This window comes from Notolepis coatsorum, assembly GCF_963971535.1.
Source record: "Notolepis coatsorum genome assembly, chromosome: 4".
NCBI classification, from domain to species: Eukaryota; Metazoa; Chordata; class Actinopteri; order Aulopiformes; family Paralepididae; genus Notolepis; species Notolepis coatsorum.
In genome coordinates this window covers 134,557,869-134,584,599 of record NC_140168.1, presented here as the reverse complement: position 1 = coordinate 134,584,599, position 26,731 = coordinate 134,557,869, and the positions used below count along the sequence as shown (strand labels likewise).

General features: G+C 45.2%; 1 protein-coding gene across 1 annotated transcript in view; it reads right to left on the bottom strand.

Moving 5' to 3' along the window:
* Positions 1–6,168: 6,168 nt before the first annotated feature.
* LOC311227029 (oxysterol-binding protein 1-like) overlaps positions 6,169–26,731 on the bottom strand; it is a 117,602-nt gene continuing 97,039 nt past the window's right edge. The window contains exons 14-17 of the mRNA XM_084312536.1: positions 9,466–9,650; positions 8,707–8,942; positions 8,490–8,528; positions 6,169–6,691 (exon numbers count right to left, since the gene is read on the bottom strand). Coding sequence (XP_084168662.1) covers positions 6,549–6,691; positions 8,490–8,528; positions 8,707–8,942; positions 9,466–9,650 — 603 coding nt within the window. The 3' untranslated portion in view covers positions 6,169–6,548. The remainder of the gene's footprint in view (positions 6,692–8,489; positions 8,529–8,706; positions 8,943–9,465; positions 9,651–26,731) is intronic.

Here is a 26,731-nt window from a genome sequence, read left to right as displayed (position 1 = left end):
TTTTGCGATGTTTTCTATGCAAAATCGTTTTCTTCAAAGTAACTAGTAGTAACTGATAGCTTCAGATAAATGTAGTGGAGTAAAAAGTACAAAATTCCCTAAAATGAAAATACTCACGTAAAGTACAAGTAGCTCAAAATTGTACTTAAGTACAGTACTTTGCACCACTGCTCTTCTGACAGCTGTCCAAGCCGACTCCAACCCTTCTTTCTCTCTGTCCCCATGTATAGGATGGTAGGTTCCAGGCCGCTTTTCAGAAAACTGGCTAAAAATAAATGTGCTGGCATGACAGGCAGAGGAGGTGTCGACAGTGAGGCTCGCCAGAGAGACAACATGGTAGAGTTGTATAATGCAAGCTTTTGTGACAGAAGCCATGCGCATTCTTTCAAGGGGATCATTAACCCTTTCACTGCCACATGACAAAGGGTTAACCCTTTCACTACCACACTACAGAAGGTTAACCATTTCACTGTGTGTGTGATAGTGAAAGGGTTAAAGCTTCTAAACACGAAGGCTCTCTCTCCAAACACAGCCGGACTCTACATACTGTTTCCATGACTGTTCTTGCTAACTAAATGACTCGTCAAAGACATTAGCAACAAATCATCGCGGAATTCGAGCACTATATTTGTATGTTGAAAAATAACGTGGAAAAAAAGTGGAATTCATAGTAGTCCCACGACACGTTCCCTACCGATATGGCTGACCTGCCTACCAAGATGTGATGTAATAGTGATGTAATGGACACAGTGGTGGAAGAAGTACACAGTTCCTTTACTTTTTAAGTAAAAGTAGAAATAAAATAGTAAAAGTAAAAGCCATCCATTAAAAATACTAGTAAACGTATTTGATATTGAATGTACCCAAGTATCAAAATTAAAAGTATGCGTACTACATGATGTTTGTGTATTCCAGTGCTTGCTTGCTTGCTTACGCCTTTTACCCCGTTTGGGGCATAGGCCGTAAACAAGGGTTCTCCAAGCATCCCGGTCCTGAGCCAACCTCTCCAGCTGGCCCCAGGTGTGTCCCATCTTCTTGGCATCATCTTCCAGGTCTCGGCGCCAGGTGTTTCGTGGTCGGCCTCTCTTTCTTTTCCCTTGGGGGTTCCACCTGAGAGATTGTCTTGTGATGCTCAGAGGTGGTTTATGGAGTGTATGGCCAATCCATCTCCAACGCCTTTGGACAATCTCTTTCTCTGCTGGCTGTTGTGTTCGTTGCCACAGGTCTTTGTTGCTTATGGTGTTAGGCCAGCGAATCTGGAGGATTCGGCGCAGAAAGGTGTTTAAGAAAATCTGCTGCTGGGTGTGTGTGAGAGAAGGGCCAGGTCATCTGCAAAGTCGGTCTTCTAACTGCATCCATGTCCATTGTATGCCATTTTGTTTGTCTGCCGTGGATTGCTTCATGACCCAGTCTATTGTCAGCAGGAACAGAAATGGTGACAACAGACAGCCCTGTCTCACTCCAGTTTTTACCTGGAAGGCGTCGGTGGGTTGACCGCCATGAATCACCCTGCAGGTCATCCCCTCATAGGAGTTCCTGATGAGGTTTCTGTACTTCTCTGGCACTCCGTAGTGTCTGAGTAGCTTCCAGAGGGTCTCTCTATTCACGCTGTCGAAAGCCTTTTCGTAGTCAATGAAATTAATTACTGTAATAGGGGTGAATTCCACTCTAATGACTGCTCCAGTATTATCCGCAGTGTTGCAATCTGGTCTGTGCAGGATCTGTTTTTGCGGAAGCCCGCCTGGTGGTCTCGTAGCTGTGGGTCGACGGCGTCCTTCATCCTGTCCAGTATAATACTTTTCCTGGGATGGAGAGTAGTGTGATCCCCTCTATAGTTTGCACATTGGCTCAAATCTCCTTTCTTTGGTATTTTGACGAGGTAGCCCTCCTTCCATTCTGATGGGATGTGTTCTTCTTCCCATATCTTCTTGAAGAGAGGATGGAGCATCTCTTCCATCGTCTCTATATCGGCCTTCAGTGCTTCTGCCGGCATACCGTCGGATCCTGCAGTCTTGCCGTTCCTCAGCTTCTTGATGGCTTTGCGGATCTCTTCCTTTGTTGGCACGCTGCAGTCTATCAGCAGATCCCTGTCAGCTTGCTGGATGTCTGGTGGGTCCTGTGGTGTTGGTCTGTTTAGCAGTTCCTCAAGTTCAAGTTCAAGTTTCTTTATTAGTTGTCATACAGAAGTACAGAATACTTTTATACAAAATGCTTCTTTCTGTTTCGCTCCAGAGACTGTGCTAGGCAAAAATAGATAAGTATAAAATAAGTATAGCAAGTATAAAATAGAGGTCAAGTACGTAGACAAAAATGTTCAGTATTTACATATACAATGCTCAATGTAGAGTAGAAGTAACTGAGTTACCATACAATATACTATACAGTGCAAAGCAGAGGTGGGATGAGGTACAATTTTGGTACAATTTACAGTAAGGTGTAATGAGGTATGGGTTGTAGTGCAAATTCTTTACCAATAAATATAAAGTGTGGTTAGGTGTTCTAAAGTGGTTAAAGTGGGTGCTGCAGTGAGTTGTATGTTTAAAGTGAGTGTGTGCGTGTGGATGTGTGTGCTGTGAGTGCATTTGATGGTTGTTACATAGTGTTATTGTTCGTTGAGCATCCTGATGGCCTGGGGATAGAAGCTTCTTCTGAGTCTCTCTGTGCTTGCCATGAGACTCCGGTATCGCTCAAAATGTTCTACCCATCTTTCCTTTTGTCTTTCCTCTCCGATGATTGGCTGTCCATCTTTGTCCTTAACTGGTCTTTCTGGTTTAGTAAACTTTCCTGACAGCTTCTTGGTGGTGTTATATAAGTATTTTAAATGTCCACGTCTAGCTGCTTCTTCAGCCTCTGCCGCAAGACTCTATTGATTGATTGATTGAAAACGTTATTAACAGATTGCAGAATGGGTACAATACAGTACGGCTCAATACACACAATTGTTAAGGGGATGCAGACCAGAGAAAGACTTTCGTCTTGTTTACATCAGGGTCCCCCATTTTCAATTCATGACATTTATGACATACAGTACACAACCTACAGCTATACAGATATAAAAATCTAATCTAATCATCTAATCTAAACTAATCATGACATTTATGACATACAGATATACAGTAGTTACATTTGTGACATACAAGATATGCAAATATAATTCTGTTAAACAGATCCTAACAGTAAATATATACATACGAGGGAGAGGGAACTGTACATTAGGAGGGGGAGGGTGGTTCAGACATTTACGGGGGCCAGTTTCAAATTGCATCCTCCCGTAGGTGCTCTTTGAGGCCGGTTTTGAAGGTGGGTAGGGATTCACATTATTTTACGGCTGTGCGTTCCACATTGATGTGGCATAATTGCGAAACGTGTTTAGTCCCTTGTTTGAGCCGAATCTGGGTTGAACATGATTTGTGGAGCTCCCTCTGGTGTTGTGGTCGTGGTATTCACTGATCTTTGGGAAGTATTTTGACATGTACATGGGTACCTTAGTGGTGTAGTGTATATATAGTCCTTCTTGTCTGCCTTGATGCTTTTCTTAACCCTTTTTGTGGCTTCTGTGTACTGGTTTTGTGCTTTGACTTTGTCAGTGCTTGGGAGCATTCAATCTTGTATTTAATTTGGTCCCGTTATGCTGCTCTGATTACGTCCTCTTGAAGTTGACAGGCTTCAAATGTTAAAAGTATATAATCTTCATACATTTTCTTCAAAGGAACTAGTAACTGATGGGTTCAGATGAATGTAGTGAAGTAAAAGTACAACGTTCCCTAATGAAAATACTCTAGTAAAGCACCAGTACTGGTTAGTAACAATACTGGTTACTTTCCACCACTGATGGAATACTATGAATACCTTGACATTACAAAAATGAGAAGAGAAACGAATATAAATAAAGAAACTCATCGCACAATCGCAGGAGTTGTGATTTTTGTTTTTATTGTCAACATAGCAGCTCCACCAATTTTGCACAGTTTGTACGAAACAAGAGAACAGCGATAATTCTGACAAGAACTGATTTGGCAACAAACACTTCAATTGTGTTTTCCAATTAATAACAATGAGGAAAAAAAACATGGAAACTTAAAAGGTATGTAAAGTAAGAAAAGTGACCAGACCAGTATTCGTTTTTTTTTTTATCCCTTTTTAAAAAAAGACAAAATACTGAACATTCTTGTCACATGTCCGTTCGCATCGCGTTGGAAACTCCCTTTTTGTGAAAAATGAAGACCGTTCCCTCTTCATTTGACAGGAGGGGAACTAGAAGACAAATAGAACCCCACCTTAGAATATTATCAATACTATATTATAATAACATTTTATATACATTTATAAAATCATAGTTATTTGCAATGGTTTTAAAGTATTTTATTTATTCTTCATTTTTAAGTACACTTACAAACAGAATTGTTATGAAACTCCCGCGTACACAGTAAATCCCAGATTTTGGTGTCAAAACACACAGTTGCATATGTATGTCAAAAGCACTCAAATCTGTGTATACTGGGTGCGCAACTTAAAATTCCCGCTGTATTTATTTGCCCTCATTCTTTTATTTTCTCGTGTTTTTATTGTACTGTTAGTTCCTCGCGGCATTTCATCTTCACAACACAAAAACCACACCATGTACTTTAACAAGTAAAATCCCTCCTTACAAAATACTTTCAGCGCCGTTGTCGTAGCTTAACCCTTTCACTACCACACTACCAAAGGGTTAACCCTTTCACTGCGACAATACAGAAGGTCACTGCCACACAGCAAAGGGTTAACCCTTTCACTACCACACTACAGAAGGTTAACCTTCTGTAGTGTGGGAGTGAAAGGGTTAAGGCTGTGATCACATTGGACTCCTTTTCCAACCCACGTTTTTATTTCATCTATTGTTTTCAATGGTTTTGTCGCGACAGGGGTCTCCTCCAAACTACATGCCTTGCATTTGAAGTGGCGCCTTTTCGGGCGCTCTCCGTTGAAAGGGTTTAATATCCGAGGTATCTGAAGAGAAAGCGACAGCTGTCGATGTTGAAAACGTACCGATAGTTAGCCAACGTTAGTTAGCGTTAGCTATCAATGCTAACGGTAGTAATGTATGTAACTTATTTAACGTGAGCAATGGTAATCAGTGGTATCGCTCGTTGCGGCCAGTTCAATTCGCCAGGTGGTGGACGCCACGCAAGGAACAATGTGATCACAGACTAAGGTTGCAAACACGGGCTACATGGGGGGGGGGGGGGGGTTGAGGGGGCGACATCAGCCCCACCGCTCAACGGAGGAACAACCTTTTTAGCCGTCGTGTTGCGTTCAACAATTTGGCTCTTTTCTTCAACTGTATCTAGTATGTACTTAAACTTAAAGTACTTAAACTTCCCCAACAAAGCATGTCCACTTGTTGAGCATCACGTCCACTCAGTCTGAGCGCTCAGCAGCTGCTCCATTCTAAGGCGAAGGAACCAGCGAAGGAAAGACAAGCGTGTCTGTCTTCTAATAACCAACCAGTCAACCAAGAGCTCCAGAGGTTCATATAAAGTTAACATCAGAATCTCATTGAGCAGACTGTGAGGAAAGCAATGCCCTGGTAAACAAAACAAAACAAAAAAACAGTATTTTTTGTACACCCAGTAGATTATAATTAGTTTTAATGACAGTATTCTACTGCATATTGGCAGTACTGTGACGTGGAAGAGCAGATATGCAGTCATACACACCAAGCACACTGGAACAATCAGGTCATTAGCTGCTAAATCCACAGAAAGATAAAGAAGAACTTCTCTTACTTCTTAAAAGGCCACCGATCAGCATTTTTAATGACATTAATTACTTCAACTACATATATATATATTAACCAGGGTTCATGAGACTAGTGAAGCATGAAGCTAGCAGCTAGCAGCTTCAATCGGCACTCTGGGACAAAAACGAAGCGTCAGCCGGCTAGCATTTTAGTTTCTTTCCGGTTCCTTCTGACAGGGACTAGAGACGCTCAGGACTGTAAGCGATGAGCAGGGGGGACGGGGCGACCCTGTGTTCCTCCATTAGATCAGACCACAGTCCTCCAGGGGGGGGGGAACCATGTGTTCCTCCATTAGATCAGACCACAGTCCTCCATGGGGGGGGGGGGGGGGGGGGAGACCCTGTGTTCCTCCATTAGATCAGACCACAGTCCTCCAGGGGGGGGGGGGACCCTGTGTTCCTCCATTAGATCAGACCACAGTCCTCCAGGGGGGGGGGGGGACCCTGTGTTCCTCCATTAGATCAGACCACAGTCCTCCAGGGGACGACGACGACCCTGTGTTCCTCCATTAGATCAGACCACAGTGCTCCAGGGGGGGGGGGGGACCCTGTGTTCCTCCATTGGATCAGACCACAGTCCTCGGGGGGGGGGGGGGGGGGACCCTGTCTTCCTCCATTAGATCAGACCACAGTCCTCCACGTCTCTTAGAACAGAGAGCTGTCAGAGGGAGCGGCCAGTCGCAGGAGAGGGGGAGGGAGCAGGGCCTATACAGCAGCTGACCACTGGGGGGCTCCGATGGATCAGTCTGTGGGGGGGTGGAGGGGGGAGATCAGAATATGACCGGGCACTCGTCCCAGCTGCCTCGCTCCTTGGCCTCCCAGTAGCCTCCCTTGTAGATGTGGACCGGCTCTCCGGTGATGGGGTCCTCACCGTGCTCGAACCACTGCGCCACGTGGGTGTCGTGGGGAGGACCTGTCGGAGAGAAGACAGACACACAGGAGGGGACGGGGTTAATGTGTTGCATGTCCTCTTCACTTCCTGTCTCTTATCTGAGGTAGCAACAGTAATCAGTAGTAATGTATGTAACTTATGTAACGTTAGCTGAGGTAGCAACAGTAATCAGTGGTAATGTATGTAACTTATGTCACGTTAGCTGAGGTAGCAACAGTAATCGGTGGTAATGTATGTAACTTATGTCACAACTAGGGATGTCCGATATTATTGGCCTACCGATATTATCGGCCGATATTGGCATTAAAATGTGATATCGGAAAATATCGGTATCGGTTAAAAAAAAGAGAAAAAAAAATCTCTTTTTTTATTTTTTTTTTACATTTCTATAACCTTTATTTACCCAGGCAAGCAAGTAAGAACAAATTCTGATTTTATTTATTGTCAAAAGTATGCATAATGTTGTGTTAATTCCACAACAAGAGATATGTAATGTTAATTACCTGAAATTATTCAGTTTTTTGGGGGGGAAACAGGGTTTCCGTTAGAAAATATTGGTGCCGGTCTCCGTGTCCTGCAAGATTTCAATCTGCCGGTCAAATGGAAGAAATTCCGGTCAGAGTTTATTGAGCTTAAAAACAATTGATAGGCAGGCTATATAAAGAATGACATCCTTAAGGCATGTAGATTTATAATATTTTAACTTAAAACTAGGCTACTTTTGCGTATACAGTCATTATATTCCAAATAAAATAAGTCCCGAGACTCCGTGCTGCTGATGACTTTAAATCAAATAGGTGTCTGTGGGCAGTCGGCCCGACATTAATAAACAGCAGTGTGTTATAATCACATTTTTATGAGCTAACGAATTCCGTTATATTGGACATTTGTATTAATTATATCAAGCGAATAACTGAGAAATTTGGCAGAGAGAGACGGCAACATTATCGTGAAATATAAACGTTGCGTGATGACTATTATATCTCCGCCTCCCAGTCCCAACGAAGCACATGCCAATAGTATGCAACTGCAGAGCCGCAGAGCCAGCGGCGCTCTCAGTTCCGGTCTGGGGACTGCTCAGCAGCGCCACCCACCCAACAGCTGAATTGCCAATGGCTGAATTGGAGTATTGCACTGTGCGCGCACAACTGTCAGCTCTGCGGCTCTGCAGTTGCATGCTTCTCGCAAATCTAGCTCCCGCTGCCAAACCAAATGCCTCTCGACATCGCTTCACCAATAGTCGTTATCAGAACACTACACACATATCAATAGAACACACATCGTTGTCATTATTAGACCTGCTTGGTGAAGCAACAATGAAACAAATGTAACTATTTTAATACATCAAATTGTGCTTAGAGGGAATTATTTTCACCGGACATTATGACCGGAGAGATTTAAATATGTCGGACTTCAACAGATTTTGCCGGTCAAAAACCGGTAATTACCGGACAACGGAAACCCTGGGGGGAAACCCTGCATATATCGGTATCGGTTGATATCGGTATCGGAAATTAAGAGTTGGACAATATCGGTATAAAAGCCAATATCGAGCATCCCTAGTCACAACGTTAGCTGAGGTAGCAACAGTAATCAGTGGTATCGCTCATTGCTCCTCTGCACTTTAGATTCTCTATGTTCACCACGTTTGAGTGCAAGGAAAAGGCATCCAGTGTGATCACAGACTAAGGGAGAAGAGAAGAGAAGAGAAGAGAAGAGAAGAGAAGAGAAGAGAAGAGAAGAGAAGAGAAGAGAAGAGAAGAGAAGAGAAGAGAAGAGAAGAGAAGAGTCAAAAAAGAAGAAAGGGAGGAATACTTGCTTTTCAGAGCAGGGTCAGTGAAAGAGTCCTCATCGACAGCTTGTGGAGAGAAAAGTCACAGAAATCACAGAAATCACCTTTTCCAGATTAGTTCCCATGAGTTTTTTTTTTCAATTGAAAAGACAGAAAAATAGACAAAAGGGAAAAAAACGAAGAGACAACAACAACAACGACGACAACCAAACCCAAGTTGGTCATTGGAACGGTCGTCTCTCACCTTCCTCCGACTGGCTGGCGGTGCGCTGGCTGACGGCCTCCCTCTCTCTCTCGCGCCGCACGCCCCGCTGCCTCTCCTCCAGACGCTGCTTCTCCCCGTTGGCCTCGTCCCACCGGCCGTCCTCCATCAGGCGCTGGTCCGGACGCCGCCGGCTGTCTGTCGGGGCCACGCCCTCCTCCTCCTCGTTCAGCGTGAGGGCCAGGTCCGTGAAGAAGTACATGGCCTCCGCCCCCTCACTAGAGCAGGGAGGAAGAGGTGGAGGAGGAGGGAGAGGAGGAGGGAGAGGAGCAGGGAGGAAGAGGAGGAGGAGGGAGAGAAGGAGGGAGAGGAGGAGGGAGGGAGAGGAGGAGGGAGGAAGAGGTGGAGGGAGAGGAGGAGGGGCAGGGAGGAAGAGGAGGAGCAGGGAGGGAGGAGAGAGAGGAGGAGGAGGAGTAGGAAGAGGAGGAGGGAGAGGAGGAGAAGGGAGAGGAGGAAGAGGAGGGGAGGAAGAGGTGGAGGGAGAGGAGGAGCAGGGAGGAAGAGGTGGAGGAGGAGGAGCAGGGAGAGGAAGAGGAGGAGGAGCAGGAGGAGGAGGAAGAGGAGGGGAGGAAGAGGATGAGGGAGAGGAGGAGGAGCAGGAGGGAGAGGAGGAGGAGGAAGAGGAGGGGAAGAGGAAGGAAGATGAGGAGGGAGGAAGAGGGGCAGGGAGAGTAATCACTGAGGATGACTCACAAACTCCGTGTCAACACACACACACGCGCGCGCACACACGGTACTCACGGCAGAGGGTTCCTCCTCCAGACCTGTTGGGCTTTGAGCGTCTGGTAGACAGTCTTCTGCTTGCCCTCCGTGCCGTCCCCCCCCCTGCTGCTCTGCATCACTCTAGACAACTCCATCTTCTCATCCCACGTCCCCGACAGCACGTAGTGCGCCTTGCCATCCTTATCCGTCACCACACCAGTCACCTGGGAGAGGAGAGAGAGGAGATAGAGGAGAGAAGAGAGAGAGGAGAGAGAGGACAGAGAGAGGGGAGATAGGAGAGAGAGAGGGGAGAGAGAGGACAGAGGAGAGAAGACAGAGAGGAGAGAGGACAGAGATGAGAGAGAGGAGAGAGGGGACAGGGGAGATAGGAGAGAGAGAGAGAGAGAGAGGAGAGAGGACAGAGAGGCGAGAGAGGACAGAGGAGAGAGGGTGCAGGGGGGAGAGAGAGAGAGGACAGAGGAGAGAGAGGACAGATAGGCGAGAGATGACAACTTGTGTGGAAGTGGGTAGATTCCAAGGTACACCTGAAGAGGAGCGGTTGTGTGTTCTCTCTGTGATCTGGGAGTGGTGGAGGATGAATTTCATTTTGTTTTTTATTGCCCTTTGTACATCGATTTGAGGAGGGCTTTATTTGAGAAAATTCTATTTGTAAATCCGGATTTGTTTTGGCAGTCTGCGAGTTGTATGTTGAGTTGTTTTTTTGTGGAGATTTTCAGTTTTGCAGGATTTTTGGAGAAAGCATGGCACTTGAGACAAAGCACACTATATCCTATATAATTGTATATGAATTCCTCTTGTTTCTTTGTTTACATACATTGTTTACAGCTTGTTATATAACTTTTTTTTTTGGGTCATCTTTCTTGGTCTATATAACTTATTGTCAATGTCACAGGAGATGAAGAAAGAAGGGCTGTCCTGGCAAGATCTGGAGCGGAGGGCACAAGACCGAAGAGGATGGAGGAGCTTCGTCGATGGCCTATGTTCCTTTGGGAATTTAAAGGCCCAAGTAAGTAAGTCAATGTCACATGTACTATTATATACTTATTGTTTATGTGTCTTGGGCATAAACCTGTATGCAAGACACAAAAATAAAAAACATCAAATCAATGTATCTGTTTATTACATTAGATTCAAATGTATTGTCATCATGCAGCACAAGTACAGTACAAGAAAAAGAAGTTTGTCATCCAACCAGAGTGCAAATGTAACAGTAAATTGCAACAGTAATACAATGTACAGGTGATTAAACTAGATATAAAATATATGAATTAGTACTACTAATAGTATAGTGTATAGAGTAGAGTAATAGTACTAATCAGATGTATGTACAGAGTTGTAGTATTAATATGTACAGTGATGCAAGTATAAAGACACTATGGTAGTAAGTCATACTGGCCAGCAGCGTAACTAGTAAGAGTAGGTAAGAGATATGTACAGATATAGTAACTAGTAAGAGTAGGTAAGAGATATGTACAGATATAGATATAGTAACTAGTAAGAGTAGGTAAGGGATATGTACAGATATAGTAACTAGTAAGAGTAGGTAAGGGATATGTACAGATATAGATATAGTAACTAGTAAGAGTAGGTAAGGGATATGTACAGATATAGATCTAGTAAGAGTAGGTAAGGGATATGTACAGATATAGTAACTAGTAAGAGTAGGTAAGGGATATGTACAGATATAGATATAGTAACTAGTAAGAGTAGGTAAGAGATATGTACAGATATAGATATAGTAACTAGTAAGAGTAGGTAAGAGATATGTACAGATATATATATAGTAACTAGTAAGAGTAGGTAAGATATGTACAGATATAGATATAGTAACTAGTAAGAGTAGGTAAGGGATATGTACAGATATAGTAACTAGTAAGAGTAGGTAAGGGATATGTACAGATATAGATATAGTAACTAGTAAGAGTAGGTAAGGGATATGTACAGATATAGATATAGTAACTAGTAAGAGTAGGTAAGGGATATGTACAGATATAGATATAGTAACTAGTAAGAGTAGGTAAGGGATATGTACAGATATAGATATAGTAACTAGTAAGAGTAGGTATGGGATATGTACAGATATAGAATCTACAGATATGTAACAAGCATTATATGCAGGTATGTGTATATATATATACGGTATATACAGCATTATTGTACATGCTTTCATACAGAGTTATATGGGTTATATGCAGGTGTATAAGTAGGTATATAGAATGATTATATGCAGGTATATTCAGACATATATGGATATATATATATGCCATGGTAAATATTATTTACAGCATATACCTATATATATCATATACATATACCTGCATATAATCATTCTATATACCTACTTATACACCTGCATATAACCCATATAACTCTGTATGAAAGCATGTACAATAATGCTGTATATACCGTATATATATCATATATATTTGTTCTTACAATATATATATATATATCCAAATCTGTCTGTACATACCTGCATATAATACTTGTTACATATCTGTAGATTCTATATCTGTACATATCCCTTACTAGTTACACTGCTGGCCAGTATGACTTACTACCAGTATCTTTATTATTTATATACATATAAAACTGCTCCACATAGGGCGGCTAGGTGGTGTAGTGGGCAAGGCGCTCGCCACCAATGCAGGAGACGCTGGGTTCGAGCCCAGCTCTCGGCATTGCTACCAGCTTGGCTGGTCGTTCATACTAACACAATTGGCAGTGTTAGGGGTGGGAAAGCTGGTGGGTGGGTCCTGGTCGTTGTAAACAGCGACTCCTACAGTTCGGTCGGGGCGCCTGCTCAGCGAGGAAAGGATCTAAGGGGGGTAGTGTGATCCTTAAGGTAGTGGAAAAAAAGTCAGCACACCGTCTGCCGTGTTCCCAAGTTTAATTTACTATAGTAAATTAGTAGTGTGATCCTTCCACACATTACACCCTCTCAGTGAGAGTCCGCGCTGCCAGGTGAAAAGAAGCGGTTGATTGGCTACACGTGTGTAGGAGGAAGCACGTGATAGCCTCCACTCTCCCAGACCAACTGTGGGGGTTGGTGCGCAGAGACCAGGAAGGGGATTGGGAATTGGCATAACAACTAACATTGGGATGGGAGAAAAACGGAGGAAAAAGTAGGGGGGAAAGATCAATCTAAAAAAAAAAAAAAAAGCTTTTTTTATTGGCCACGCAGGACCGACAGAGGAGAGGGCGAACGGGAGGAGAGGTGGGGAGGACATGCGACAAATAACGACGGGAGCTGGGATCGAACCCGGGTCGGCCGCGTAGGTGCGCGAGGCACTATGGTATGCGCCACGAGGGCGCCCCCTTTTACTGTAGTTTTAACAATTTTTTATACTGTATGTTTGTCTTTCAACCACTGCACAAATGAAGTTCCAAAAGGAAAATAAAGTAATTTGAAGTTGAAGTTGATATAATATACCTGCATATAATATAATATAAATGTGTTTATATACAGCACTATTGTACATGCAAATCATATGGGTAGACTATAGTATGAGGTAGGTAGTTATGATTACAGTGTAGGGCAGTTGTAGACAGTGAAAGCAGTATGTAGGTATAAATTGAGTATATGACAGATGTACGCCATGTGTACACAGTGGTGCAGTCGTAACATGGGCCAAGGCCAAACGCCACGTGCACGCTCGCTCCCGCGCACACATGTATCTCTCCTCTTTCATGAGTCGGAGCTGGGGACGAGACGGGCGGTCTTACAGTGTACACCATGTGTTGCGTGCATGTATTCCCTCCCCACCTCCCATTTCCTCCACATGGAATGCACCTCTGGATAAATAACCTGCTGGTGCTCTAGTGCGACATCTAGTGGCTGAATGTTATCTATAGCACCTCTAACTCTCAGTTTGTGGCATTAGAGCAGTGGTGGAAAGTAACTAAGTATTTTTTACTCAAGTATTTTAATTTTAGGGAACTTTTACTCCACTACATTGCAAAAAAAAATGTTGTACTAAGATGATATACTTTCACATTTGAAGCCCATCAACTTCAAGAGGCCGTAATCAGAGCAGCATAACTGGACCACATACCACTTTAACATAACCTTTAATCAGAGCAGCATAACTGGACCACACACCACTTTAACATAACCTTTAATCAGAGCAGCATAACTGGACCACACACCACTTTAACATAACCTTTAATCAGAGCAGCATAACTGGACCACACACCACTTTAACATAAGCTTTAATCAGAGCAGCATAACTGGACCACATACCACTTTAACATAACCTTTAATCAGAGCAGCATAACTGGACCACATACCACTTTAACATGACCTTTAATCAGAGCAGCATAACTGGACCACATACCACTTTAACATGACCTTTAATCAGAGCAGCATAACTGGACCACATACCACTTTAACATGACTTTTAGAGGTCAATGGTTTAAGGATCAATGCTCCCAAGCAATGGAATACACAAATGTCACGTAGAATGCATACTTTTACTTTAGATATTTACATTTACATTTAAATATTTAAATACATTCAATAGCAAATACTTCTCTACTTTTACTTACATATAAGTAAAGGAACTGTGTACTTCTTCCACCACTGCTATATGGATACTTAGATTATGATGAAAGCACTCTTTTTCTAAAGGACTGGACGTATGCTTGTTTCTCCTTTTTCTCTGGAAACAGAGTTTTATTAACTTCCCTGTTCTCTCCAGCTCAGTGGTGTCAGTGTTCTGGCTGTGGCCAGGAGCGGTTGTAGTGCACATACATATTACTGTATCTGTCTTCATCCTACTGTATCTGTATCTATATTCTTCATCCTACTGTATCTATCTACATCAAACTATTCTTCAGTACATTATGAACCATGACATGAAGGTATCTTTTAGGCTCTAGTCAGTACATTATGAACCATGACATGAAGGTATCTTTAGGCTCTAGTCAGTACATTATGAACAATGTCATGAAGGTATCTTTTAGGCTCTAGTCAGTACATTATGAACCATGAAGGTATCTTTAGGCTCTAGTCAGTGCATTATGAACCATGACATGAAGGTATCTTTTAGGCTCTAGTCAGTACATTATGAACCATGAAGGTATCTTTTAGGCTCTAGTCCAGGGAGGGGCCAATATTATAGTCACCGACGCTCCATGCGGCCCCAGGCCAATATTTATATAAAAAAAAAATATATATATATATATATATATATATTTTTTTTTGCATTCGACTAAGAGGTTGGCAGTCGACTATGGCTCCTTTCGATCGATTAGTCGACTATTCGACTAATAGGGGTCAGCCCTAGTGTGGACATATTCAACACTGTTGAAAGTGCTGTGCCGCAATATGGGGGGTTTGATAAACTGTCCGCTGTTGTTACCGATGGAGCACCCGCAATGAAAGGAAAACACACAGGATTCGCCGGGCTTCTAAGGCAGAGTGGTGTTGAGTGTCCAATGCTGCACTGCATTATACATCAGGTAAGTTCGCTAACATAATTTCCATCTATTGTGGGTCACTAATAATCAGGGGTGCAGTGGTCATGCCATGCGGTACCACGCCATCCCAGCACTTTTCTGAGCAGAAGTACGCGCACGGACGTACAAAAATTAAACGTTATTTCATCTGATGCAGATCGCATGCACAAACATTGAAGTTGACATTCCTTCTATTGTGCGCCAACAGGAGAGACCACAAGTGTCTCATTAAAGACAGAACCATTATTGACCCACTGTGGGGGGAGGGTGAATGTCATGCCAGTTTGATAAAGGGTTAATGGGAGGCACTCAGGAATGTTTTGTTTAGTAGCAGGATAAAAGTTTATACATTTAACAAAATCATTTATTATTGCACTTTTGATTTACTGTTGTAGTGAAATGCAGCAGGAATGCTGCTTTGTGTTTCTTGAGCAGTGGGCTTTAAGTTCATACATTTATTTTAATAGAAGCCTTCATTATAATTTGTCATTTTTGTATATATTTGAGTTACACAGCAATACTTTCAAATTCAGCTGTATTTATAAATTCATAAAGTTGAAATTAAGCATTACTAAATGCGTTTGAAATGGAATTAAAACAAAGTTACAACCAATTATAATAGTTTATATGCCTTATTTATCACATCTGTGACTATTATGGGCTATTTGAGTGATGGGGTACTACTGGCGGGACTGCCGATAAACAATGCGGCCCCCCAGATTGAGTGTGGAAATTTAGTGGCTCTCACCATATACAAAGTTGCCCACCCCTGCTCTAGTCAGTACATTATGAACCATGACATGAAGGTATCTTTTAGGCTCTAGTCAGTACATTATGAACCATGAAGGTATCTTTTAGGCTCTAGTCAGTACATTATGAACCATGACATGAAGGTATCTTTAGGCTCTAGTCAGTACATTATGAACCATGACATGAAGGTATCTTTAGGCTCTAGTCAGTACATTATGAACCATGAAGGTATCTTTCAGGCTCTAGTCAGTACATTATGAACCATGACATGAAGGGCAGAGAAGTACAAAGCAGTGCAGGACATTTGAAATGTGATGACATTTCACACGCAAGAAAAGCAGAAGTGGACCGTGACCAACAGTGAGAGGAAGGAAGGAGAACACAGAGAACCAGGACTGAATCAGACTGAACCACGACGACCGTAGAGAACCACGGCGACCGTAGAGAACCACGACGACCGTAGAGAACCACGGCGACGGTAGAGAACCATGACGACCGTAGAGAACCACGATGACCCACGACGACCGTAGAGAACCACGACGATCGTAGAGAACCACGATGACCATAGAGAACCATGACGACCGTAGAGAACCATGATGACTGTAGAGAACCACAACGACCATAGAGAACCACGATGACTGTAGAGAACCACGATGACCGTAGAGAACCACGACGACCGTAGAGAACCACGACGACCGTAGGGAACCACGACGACCGTAGAGAACCACGATGACCGTAGAGACCCATGACGACCGTGAAGAACCACGACGACCATAGAGAACCACGACAACCGTAGAGAACCATGGCGACCGTAGAGAACCACGATGACCCACGACGACCGTAGAGAACCACGACGACCGTAGAGAACCACGACGACCGTAGAGAACCACGACGACCGTAGAGAACCATGGCGACCGTAGAGAACCACGACAACCGTAGATAACCACGACAACCGTAGAGAACCACGACGACCGTAGAGAACCACGACGAGTCAAGTCAGAAAAAGTTCAGTCTAGAGGTGCATTGATATAGGGCTGTACCGAATGCTTTGAAGCTTCGATCATAATGTTGACATTCGAATTCTAAATCAACATTCACATTTTTTTTTGTCTATTCAATCAGTTTAAACCAATGGGGGTTTTCTTCACAGTTGCAGTTCTATATCATACTAGCTCCGCTCAGTGTCATTCTGCACACATCTCACTCCAGTGACGTGCACTGAATAAAAACTTCACAATGTACCTTTACATACCAACATCCGTCTGACCACACCCCCATCTGCTTACCTATATAAGCAGGGGTGGGGCCACACACTCATCTCCTTCTCAAATTTCACCACAAGGAAGTGCCTGTTATATACCCCACTTGACGTGGAGAAAATATTTATCTGAGGAAAGGAAAACAGAAGACAAGGAGATACGTTGACATTATATCTTTATTTTCTCTCTCACTATTTCGAGAAAATACAGCGATATTGTCTTCGTCACTGGAGTGTCTGGAAGATGATGATCATTCTGACCTCCACCGGCTTTTTCGTATTAGGGGCTCGCGCCGCTGATATACTCCCCAACTCCAGTCCTCCTTGCTGCGGCTGGATGGGTATTGACCCTCCTGTCATACAGCTGGACTGTGGGAGGCACCGGCTGTTGTGAGAAACTGGTTTGCTTCCGTGTTGGGTGAGTACTGTTTTGCTTGCGAGCGCTAGTTGTCTGTTAACGCTATGGGGGTTAGCTGACAATTTTACGAAAGCCGACCCCGGACTGGGGTCCTCTGCTCGGCTTCTTAAGCGGCGGACGGAGGATCTTGGTCTGACGCCCATGATGGTCAACCTAGTGGGCCGCGACCGAGACCTGGTTTGAACCCGGGATTCTCTGGACGAGCGGATGCTTCTCTGTCCCGTGCAGGCCCCATCTTTCACATGAATGTGGAAGTACACCCTAACGAGGAAATGTGGGCATGGATCTTCGTTATCGGAAGATCCATGCTCAAGTCGGCTGCAGCCCGGATGGGAATTGTGCCGGCTCCGCTGTATGTCTGGTAAATCACAGTTGAAAACTGTGTTTTTTTTTTTTTTTTATAAATGTTTTTATTTTCAATTTTCAACATAGAACAAGAGTCAAGACATCACAATACAATACCGTTAACAATAATAAAAATAATGACACTAACAACAGTAATAACATCACAAGACAGGCAAACAAAAAAAAGACAAAAAAAAAGACAATAAAAATTAAATAAGGAAATGACAATAGAAAATAAAATAAATAAAATAAAACAAGTGTGGCTTTCACGTGTGCGCATTATCTCGTGTGCTATATATATGTGTGTTCTACCTACCCATATGTGCGTGTGCTTTACCTATGTATATGTTTTATGTGTACATGCATATATGTGTGTTGTGAACGTGTGCATATGACCGTGTATTCCCTAGTAGCCCAGAGTACTACTGCAGCCAAGAGGACACGTACAGTATCAATGTAGTCAAGTGGGCATGTACAGTATTATTGTAGTCAAGAGGGCATGTACAGTATCACTGTAGTCAAGTGGGCATGTACAGCATTACTGTAGTCAAGAGAACATGTACCGCACTACTGTAGCCAAGAGGACATGTACAGTATCATTGTAGTCAAGTGGGCATGTACAGTACTACTGTAGTCAAGTGGATATGTACAGTATTACTGTAGTCAAGGGTACATGTACAGCACTACTGTAGACAAGAGAACATGTACAGTATTACCGCAGTCAAGAGAACATGTATAGTACCACTGTAGTCAATAGGACATGTACAGTATTTACAATGCCAGTACCGTCAGACAAAACAAGGCAGCAGTGGGAGGTTACTGGTAATGGGGAAATCCGGCGAGTACAGTGGTGGATAGTGCAGGCCCAATATGTGACAGATAGGGGTCCCAGATCTCATAAAAAGTGTCCAACTTGGAATGCAGCATACACGTAATATATTCACAGGGGATACATTCCATTATGATATTGTGCCATGACCTTATTGACGGGACCTCGTCCCTGATCCAAAACAATAGGATGTTCTTTCTAGCAGCAAATGTCAACAAATTGAACAGTCTCTTATGCTTGGAATTGGTAACATGAATATCTGGGAGGCCCAGCAAAAGGCAGAGGGGATCCAGCTCGATGGGGGTGTGAAATATGTCAGACAGTTCTTCTACAACGTTGTACCAGTAGCTCTGTAGTTTTACACAGGTCCAAAAACAGTGGACGTGATTTCCAATCTCTATCTTGCATTTAAAGCAAAGTGGGGACGTATTGGGATCCATTTTACTTTTACGGGCGGGGGTAATATGAATGCGATGCAATATTCTAATTTGGATGGCCTTGGTGCGGTTACAAACCGAGATTTTTTTTGCGTAGGTCCACGTATCCTGCCAGTCTGCATCTGTGATTTCTATGTCCAAATCCTCTTCCCAGGACTGTTTAGTAACATAGGAAGATAAAGATGAATTAAGGTTCAGAGTACTATAGAAGATAGATATTTGTTTTTTGGGGATCTGCAAGGAGAGGGCTTTCTCCACCTGCGAGGTGGAGATGTCAGTTAAAAGTGAGGTGTCCTTGGTGATAAACTGCCTAATTTGTAGGTACCTAAAAAATTCCGCTTTCAATAGGCCATATCGCTGCTGCAGCTGTGTAAAGGACATTAGGGTCCGGCCATCAAACAGGTGGCCAAGATCGGTTATGCCCTGCTTGTGCCAGGTCTTGAAGCCGCCGCCGATTTGGTCTGGCTTAAAGTCAGGATTGCCTACAATCGGGGTAAGAGGAGAGGTCAGCTTGGCTCGGCCCTCCACCTTACGGACAGTCTTCCAGGCCTTGACGGAACATAATGTGATGGGGTTGGAGCACATCTTCCTCACAGACCTAAAGTCTTTGATAAATAGTAGGTTCCACAGGGGGGACTTAGATTGCGAGGATTCAACGTCCAGCCATATTGACAGTGGGTCTGATCTGAACCAGCCGACCAGCACCCTAAGGTGTGCCGCCAGCTGGTAGTGTCTAATATTAGGTAGGTCTAGACCCCCATCTTCACTATCCATCTGTAATTTGGCCATTTTCAGACGCGGTTTCTTCCCATTCCAAATTAATGAGCTTAGTCAGCCTTCCAGCACCTTGATAACCTTGTTTGTCAGCAGCACTGGGATCATTTGGAGAGGGTACAACAGTCTGGGGAGTACGTTCATCTTGACGAGGGCAATCCTACCCAGCCAGGAGATCGGTAAAGGGGCCCATCTAACTAAGTCTGCCCTTATGGTGTCTAAAAGAGGGGGAAAATTGGCCTTAGCCAACGTATCATAGGTGGGTGTCACAAATACTCCTAGGTAAACGAAGCCGGAGGGCGACCAGCAAAATGGGAAGGGCTCGGGCAGTATCGGGATAGATTTGAGTGTCCCATTGCTTCGGATTTGGAAACGTTTATTTTGTACCCCGAGAAGGTTCCAAATGTGGAAATCATGCGGGTTAGACATGGAATTGAAGAGTCAGGCTTAGACACAAAGATCAGCACGTCGTCCGCGTAAAGAGTGATTTTGTGCTCCCTCCCGCCCACTCTAATACCTGAGATCTCGGCTGACTGCCTTACGGCCTGTGCGAGTGGCTCTATGGCCATGTCGAATAGTAAAGGGCTAAGAGGATCCCCCTGGGGGTTCCCCCGCTGCAGAGGAAAGTTGCTAGACCTAAGTCCATTAGTCAGGACCGCCGACATCCGTGAGTTGTAAAGAACCTTGACCCAGTCAATAAAGGTGTCACCTAAGCCAAATTCAGCGAGGGTTAAAAATAGATACGGCCATTCTACACGGTCAAATGCCTTCTCCGCATCGAGAGACAGAACCACCGCGGGGTGGTCTGTCTCACGAGTCATTTGGATGATATTGAGGAGCCGTCTCATGTTGTCGGTAGAGTTCCTACCCTTAATAAAACCGGTCTGATCCTCGTTAATAATAAAAGGGAGTACTTTTTCCAGGCGCATGGACAGGATCTTGGAAAGCAACTTTTGGTCCGAATTGAGTAGGGCTATAGGCCTATAGGAGGTGCACTCCTCAGGGCATTTACCCTTCTTAAGGAGAAGGCAGATATTAGCTTCCCGTAGAGACTGGGGCAGTATCCCCACCTCAGCGGAGTGATTAAGCATTGCCAGCAGGGGATCTAATAGAATATGACCGAACTCTTTATAAAACTCGCATCCGAAACCGTCCGGGCCCGGAGCCTTACCAGATGGCATAGCCTTAAGGGCGCCCAGAGCTTCTTCCTTCGTAATTGGGGCGTTAAGGAGCAAGTTCTGATCTTTCGATACCTTAGGGAGGTGTAATTCAGCAAAGAAGGCCTGCATGTCAGAGAGAGCACCATCGGGTCGCTCGGTCCTATAGAGTTGGGCATAGAAAGAGGCAAACTCTTTATTAATAGTTTTGGTGTCAAAGGACCTGACCCCGTTGGAGTCAGAGATTGAGGCTATTACTTGGGTGTCAGCCCTTTTTTTTGCCAAGTTAGCCAGGCACCTACCCGGCTTGTCACCGTGTTCGTACATTCTCTGTTTGGCAAATTTAAGAGAATATTCGGCGTCCTGGATCAGAAGAGTGTTTAGCGCCGCTCTGGTGGCCGTAAGCTCCATAAGCACAGCCGGGGCTGGGTTTGAAACATGCTGATTTTCAAGGTCGGCTAGTTTGGATTCAAGAAGTTTACATTGTTCATTTTTCTTGCGCTTCTTGGATGATACATAAGATATAATCAGTCCACGAGAAAAGACCTTAGATGTTTCCCAGAGTAGAGACGGGTTATCCGTAGAGCGAAAGTTAATTGAGTCGAAGATTTTAAATTCCGATTCGAAATAGGAGACAAATATATCATCTTTGAGGAGGTATGGGTTGAGGCGCCAACGCCTCGACAGCGCTCTCTCTTCTGACAGGGAGTAGACCAGGTATATAGGGGCGTGATCCGATAGAACGATGCTTCCGATTGTGCAGGACGATACTAGAAAGAGCTTAGAGGAAGGGATGAAGAAATAGTCTATTCTACTGTTGCTCTTGTGTGGGCCGCTAAAAAAGGTGAACTTCAGTTCGGATGGGCAAAGGGTTCTCCAGACATCTGAGTATCCAGTGTCTTCGCATAGGGAGGTGAGCATCTTTGCTTGCCTAGAGGGGGGAGCCAGACTGGGTGGGAGTTTGTCAAGAGACGGTATGAGGTGACAATTAAAGTCTCCGCCCACAAAGGCGTTCTCAGAGGCCAGGCCATTAAATTCAGCAAATATCTTGGATAGAAAGTCAGGGGAATAGCCTGGGGGACAGTATACATTCATAAATGTCATTTCTTTACCCTTAAGAACCCCTTTGATAATCACATAGCGACCTTGGCTATCCACAGAGGAAGTTATAAGTCTAAAGGGGAGATTTTTATTGATCAATATGGCCACGCCCCTACTAAACGTAGAATAGTTTGTAGCAAAGACCTGTCCTATCCAGCTCTTTTGGAGTTTAGCAGTGTCGTTGGGACCCATATGAGTTTCTTGTAAAAAAGCAATCGACACATTCTCCCTCCTTAAAAAGGTCAGAATCGCCTTCCTCTTAGCCAACAGGCCTCGAACATTCCAGGAGCAGAGCTTGAAGCTCTCAGTTAGCCGTAGCCATAGAACATTGAAGGGCGTGTAGGTGGGGCAGACCTGGGCAAGCCTGTGGGCATGTAGAATTCACTTAACTTAAACACTATGCACACGTATTTCGAGCCATACATAAAACATATAATAATGACATAAAAAACATATAAATGTGTGGGACCGGTGGGTCTTTCCCCAACATCACAGGGACTCACCAACATTTCCAGAGACTTCAAACCTACCACTCGTAGAACCATCTCCGTGGCCAACTGCCACATTTCCCTGTATACAAAAGTGCCTCAGAGTGTAAAGCAAACAAGAACAAATCAAATTGAACCATAAGCCAATAGTAAGGTCAACGGCTGGAACCCAGAACTGTTGGTAAAAGGGGGGGGGGTGTATCTGCCAGGCATGCTGCGACAAAACAGGCGCGCAGTACCTCCACCAGGCCGGGAGGGGGCGATACCCTGTCCGCGAGACTGTTATCACCCCTGACGCTGGTTCGACCCTACACAGTTATGCCTCCCCACCAGAGGAGGGCGCTGTGCCGGGGGCCGCCCGCCGCTCCCGCGAGCACATTGTCAGCAGCAAACATTAATGGGAGCCATGCGGGTTGCATGAACCGGTTGAGAGTCAAACAGGTGGCGCAGCCACGAGACCCCATCTCGCTCGACGTGTAATCAACAGTAAATGCATCCCGGTGGCAATGATCAAAAACATGGCCGGGAGCTGGTATATCGCGCAGAAGTTATAAGCGTGGCAGAAATATCCGAAACAGAATAGAATAGGTCCCGCTCCTTCCGAAACGTTAACAGTTAGCAACCTAGCCCGTGGCTATAGTCGTGCAACAGTACAACAGTCATATACAACATACTTGTCCCCCTCCTCCCCTTATGTCAGATAGCGAGAGAAAAATAAAAAGATAACTTTCCAGGCGAGGCCTAATGTCAAGTATTCATCCATACTCACATATGTAATAAGATATCAAATGCGACCCCTTTCTGTGTGATAGCCGTAGCAGTATGCTAACGGTCCATCGCTACTACCACGTCAGGATCTGATGAGGCCGGTGTCGGGTCCGCATTCAGCTCCGGTGGAGCCAGCGTCGGGTCCGCGTCTCGCCCCGGTGAAGCTGGTGTCGGGTCCGCGTCTCGCCCCGGTGGAGCCAGCGTCAGGCCCACGTCTCGCCCTGGTGAAGCCGGTGTCGGGTCCGCGTCTCGCCCCGGTGGAGCCAGCGTCATGCCCGCATCTCGCCCTGGTGAAGCCGGTGTCGGGTCTGCGTCTCGCCCTGGCGAAACCGGTGTCGAGGTCCCTCTGGGCCGGGTCCTCAGGAAGTCCACGGCGTCCTTGGGCGATGGTAGATGCAGCCTGCCCTCCTTGGTTCGGATGATTAGCCTCGCAGGGAACTGGAGCGATGGTTTAAATCCGCGCTTGTACAGGGGCCCCATGACATCACGGTATTGTGATCGTTGCTCGACCACCTCGGGGGGATAATCTTCGAAGATAGACTGGTTTCCCTCTGTATGTCAGATTCCCTCTCCTCTTGCGAGCTTCCAGGATAATAGTCTCTTTGATCTTGTAGTGATGTAAGCGGGCAATTACGGCCCTAGGCCTGGAGCCTGGTGCTGGTCTGGGTGTTAGCGTCCTGTGGCATCGGTCAAGCTCCGGTGGTGTAGCGAGGACATCTTTCCCCATGATTTCCACCAGGACCTCCGCGAAAAAGACACTGGGACGGTTGCTGTGCAGGGATTCGTCCAGGCCCAGGATGCGTATGTTAGAACACCGACTACGTGACTCAACATCAATTAGCTTGTTTCTTAGCTTGTCGATGACTATATCCTGAGCTGTGCATCTTACTTCCAGCTCCGCCATCCGACCACCTATCCATGCCGCCCTCCACGGAGGTCAAGCGTTGGGTATGGTCTGCGATCTCCTGCTGGAAGCCGTCGAGTCTAGACTCGAGCGAGGCAGCAAACGTTCTGAACTCCGTGGTAAAGGCCTGTTTGAGCTCCTCCATTAGCTTAGCCATGGTAGCCCCATCCACAGGGGCGGCCTCGCTTCTCAAGACTCGTGCAGTCATCACGCTCGTTATTCTTTTCCTTTTTGGGTCGAATAGTACAGTCTTAGATACGGATGTTGTATATTAGTGGTTCAATCATCTTGAAAATAAAAAAAAGGCTTTTTAAAGTAAAATAAAAGTTCGGGAGCGGCAGCGTGGCTCAGAGACGTTCACATCCTTCCGACCCGGAACCGGAACCCTGAAAACTGTGTTTGACATTTCTTTTTCTCTTCCCTCTTAGGATGGGGAGGGACTCAGGCGGCGGCCTGTCTGAAGTGTGGCTCATTATGTCGTTGTGTACAGTTCAGCTGCTTAGCTGGCGTGCTAGTTTGTGGCCTACTGTGTTAGCCAGTCAGCTGTTAGCTGCGGCGCTAGCTCGTTGTGTTCACTAGGCTAGTAAACATTAGCTTGTTGCTATTAGTCGGACGACTGTTAGCTTAATGCTACACTGTGGAACGTTACTGTGACTATAATATACCTTAAACACTCCGACTACGACGTCATCTTTGACAGAGGATGTTAGTCGATCCTACACCCGGGTGCCAGTGCCAGCGAGGACTTCGTCAACATGGAGAACGGCGGCTGGGTGGCGTAGCGGACATACCCTCGTCACCAACACAGGAGATGCTGGGTTCGACTCGGTGTCCCATTAACCAGTGTTGCAGTCCTCTCGGCCTGCGCTCATGGTGAAGGTAGGAGTCCTGACCGGACTTTAAACACTTCTTCTTTTCTTCCCTTCTAAATGTTTTGTAATAACGATGTTTCCAAAACATGTGTTGCTGCAATACATTGAGGATACGAAGCGTGTTGTGTGTGAATTGTCTCGTCACTGGTATAGCTTCTCTCTCCATAGTAAATCGGCGTTGTTTTTTACATGTGTGAAAATGAACTGGTTAGTTGTGATGAGAACATGTGTGTTCATGTAACGTTGTAACGTGGGTGAACTCACAACTAAGAGGGTTAGTTAACCTGTGAAGCTATGCTTAGTGACATGTGATTGAGGAATGAATCTTTTTCTCAGTCTGTGATGACAATGAACAGCATGTTCACATATTAACAGCGGTACCTGTTCAACTTGGTCGTATCAAGGGTAAGATAGGAGGGGTGACCCCCCGGTTTCCCTGGGGCTTCCCCCCCCTCCTCTCAGACATGTTGGTTACAATATATTGTGTCACTGTGTTTGTGGGGATACGATGTAACCCTCAGCTTAAGTTGCTGGGGTTGTGCTTCCGCTTGAGAAACAATTTTTTCCTAAAGAAAAGGTTGTTTGGTCACTTATCATGTGTGCTTAGCAAGGTCTGTGGCCATTACATAATCGAGGACTTGTGTCTTCTCTCGTTATGAAAAACGGCGTTCCTCTGTAGTAAGAGTGTACTTTTGAGGGGGGGGGGGGGTTTCCTGGTCCCACGCCCTGAAAAATTGGGCGTGTGCACCGCGGAAATTTCCCAGCCATAGAGTACGTCACTGAGCGCGTCTCTATTGTTAAGACTTCCGTGAGTTGTTCAGGTCCATGTTATGGATCTGTTTCAGGGAGTTGTCAGAGCTCCTCCTCACGAAGCTCCTCCTCAGGGAGAAGTGCCTTCTGTGAGTTCGGACTCTCAGAGTTTCAGAGCCTCCTCCTCAGATTGTCAAGGTGAGTAGAACTTCAAAAAGGAGTTCTGCTCTATTGTGTGTGTATTCGATTCAATTCGATTATTGAGTGTGTATTGGTTCAGTGCCTCCTCCTCGGAGAGCCCTAAACCAAGTGTTACATAGCTCAATGTTGCAATGTTTCTTTTCAATCTATACAGCTCGTGTGGGAAGTCTCTCTGGGGGTTCCCCGTCCTCTCCTTTTTGGAGTAGGTGGACGGGGTATTTTTTATTTTTTTGATCCACTTTTTCTCCCATTTTCTATATTTTCTCCCATCCCAATTTCGTATCATCCAATTCAACCCTCCCCTGTCACGGACGCTGTTTCTTGCCTCCCACAAGCCGGCTGCAATGTGGACTAAGTCATACATAGCACAAGTCCCCTCCGGTACTTGACGTAACAGCAGTCGCATCTTTTCACCTGCGCAGCTCGATCTCTCAGTGGCGAGGAGTAACGCGTGGGAGGCTCACGCTGCCCCCGACACTTCCTGATTCTACTGCGCAGGCGCACCAACCGACCTGTAGGAGTCGCTGTCCACAACGCCCGATCCCCACCCATCAGTTTCCCACCCCCTAATACGGCCAATGTGTATTAGTACGGACGACCAGCTAAACTGAAAGCAAATGTGGAGCGCTGGGCTCGAACTGACGAGCCCAGCGTCTCCAGCATTTCGTGGCGAGTGCCTTGCCCACTACACCACGTAGCCGCCGTGGACGGGGTATTGTTTAGGGTTTCCCTGACTCCTCGCCTTATAGGTCTGTTGAGTCATGGGTTTCCC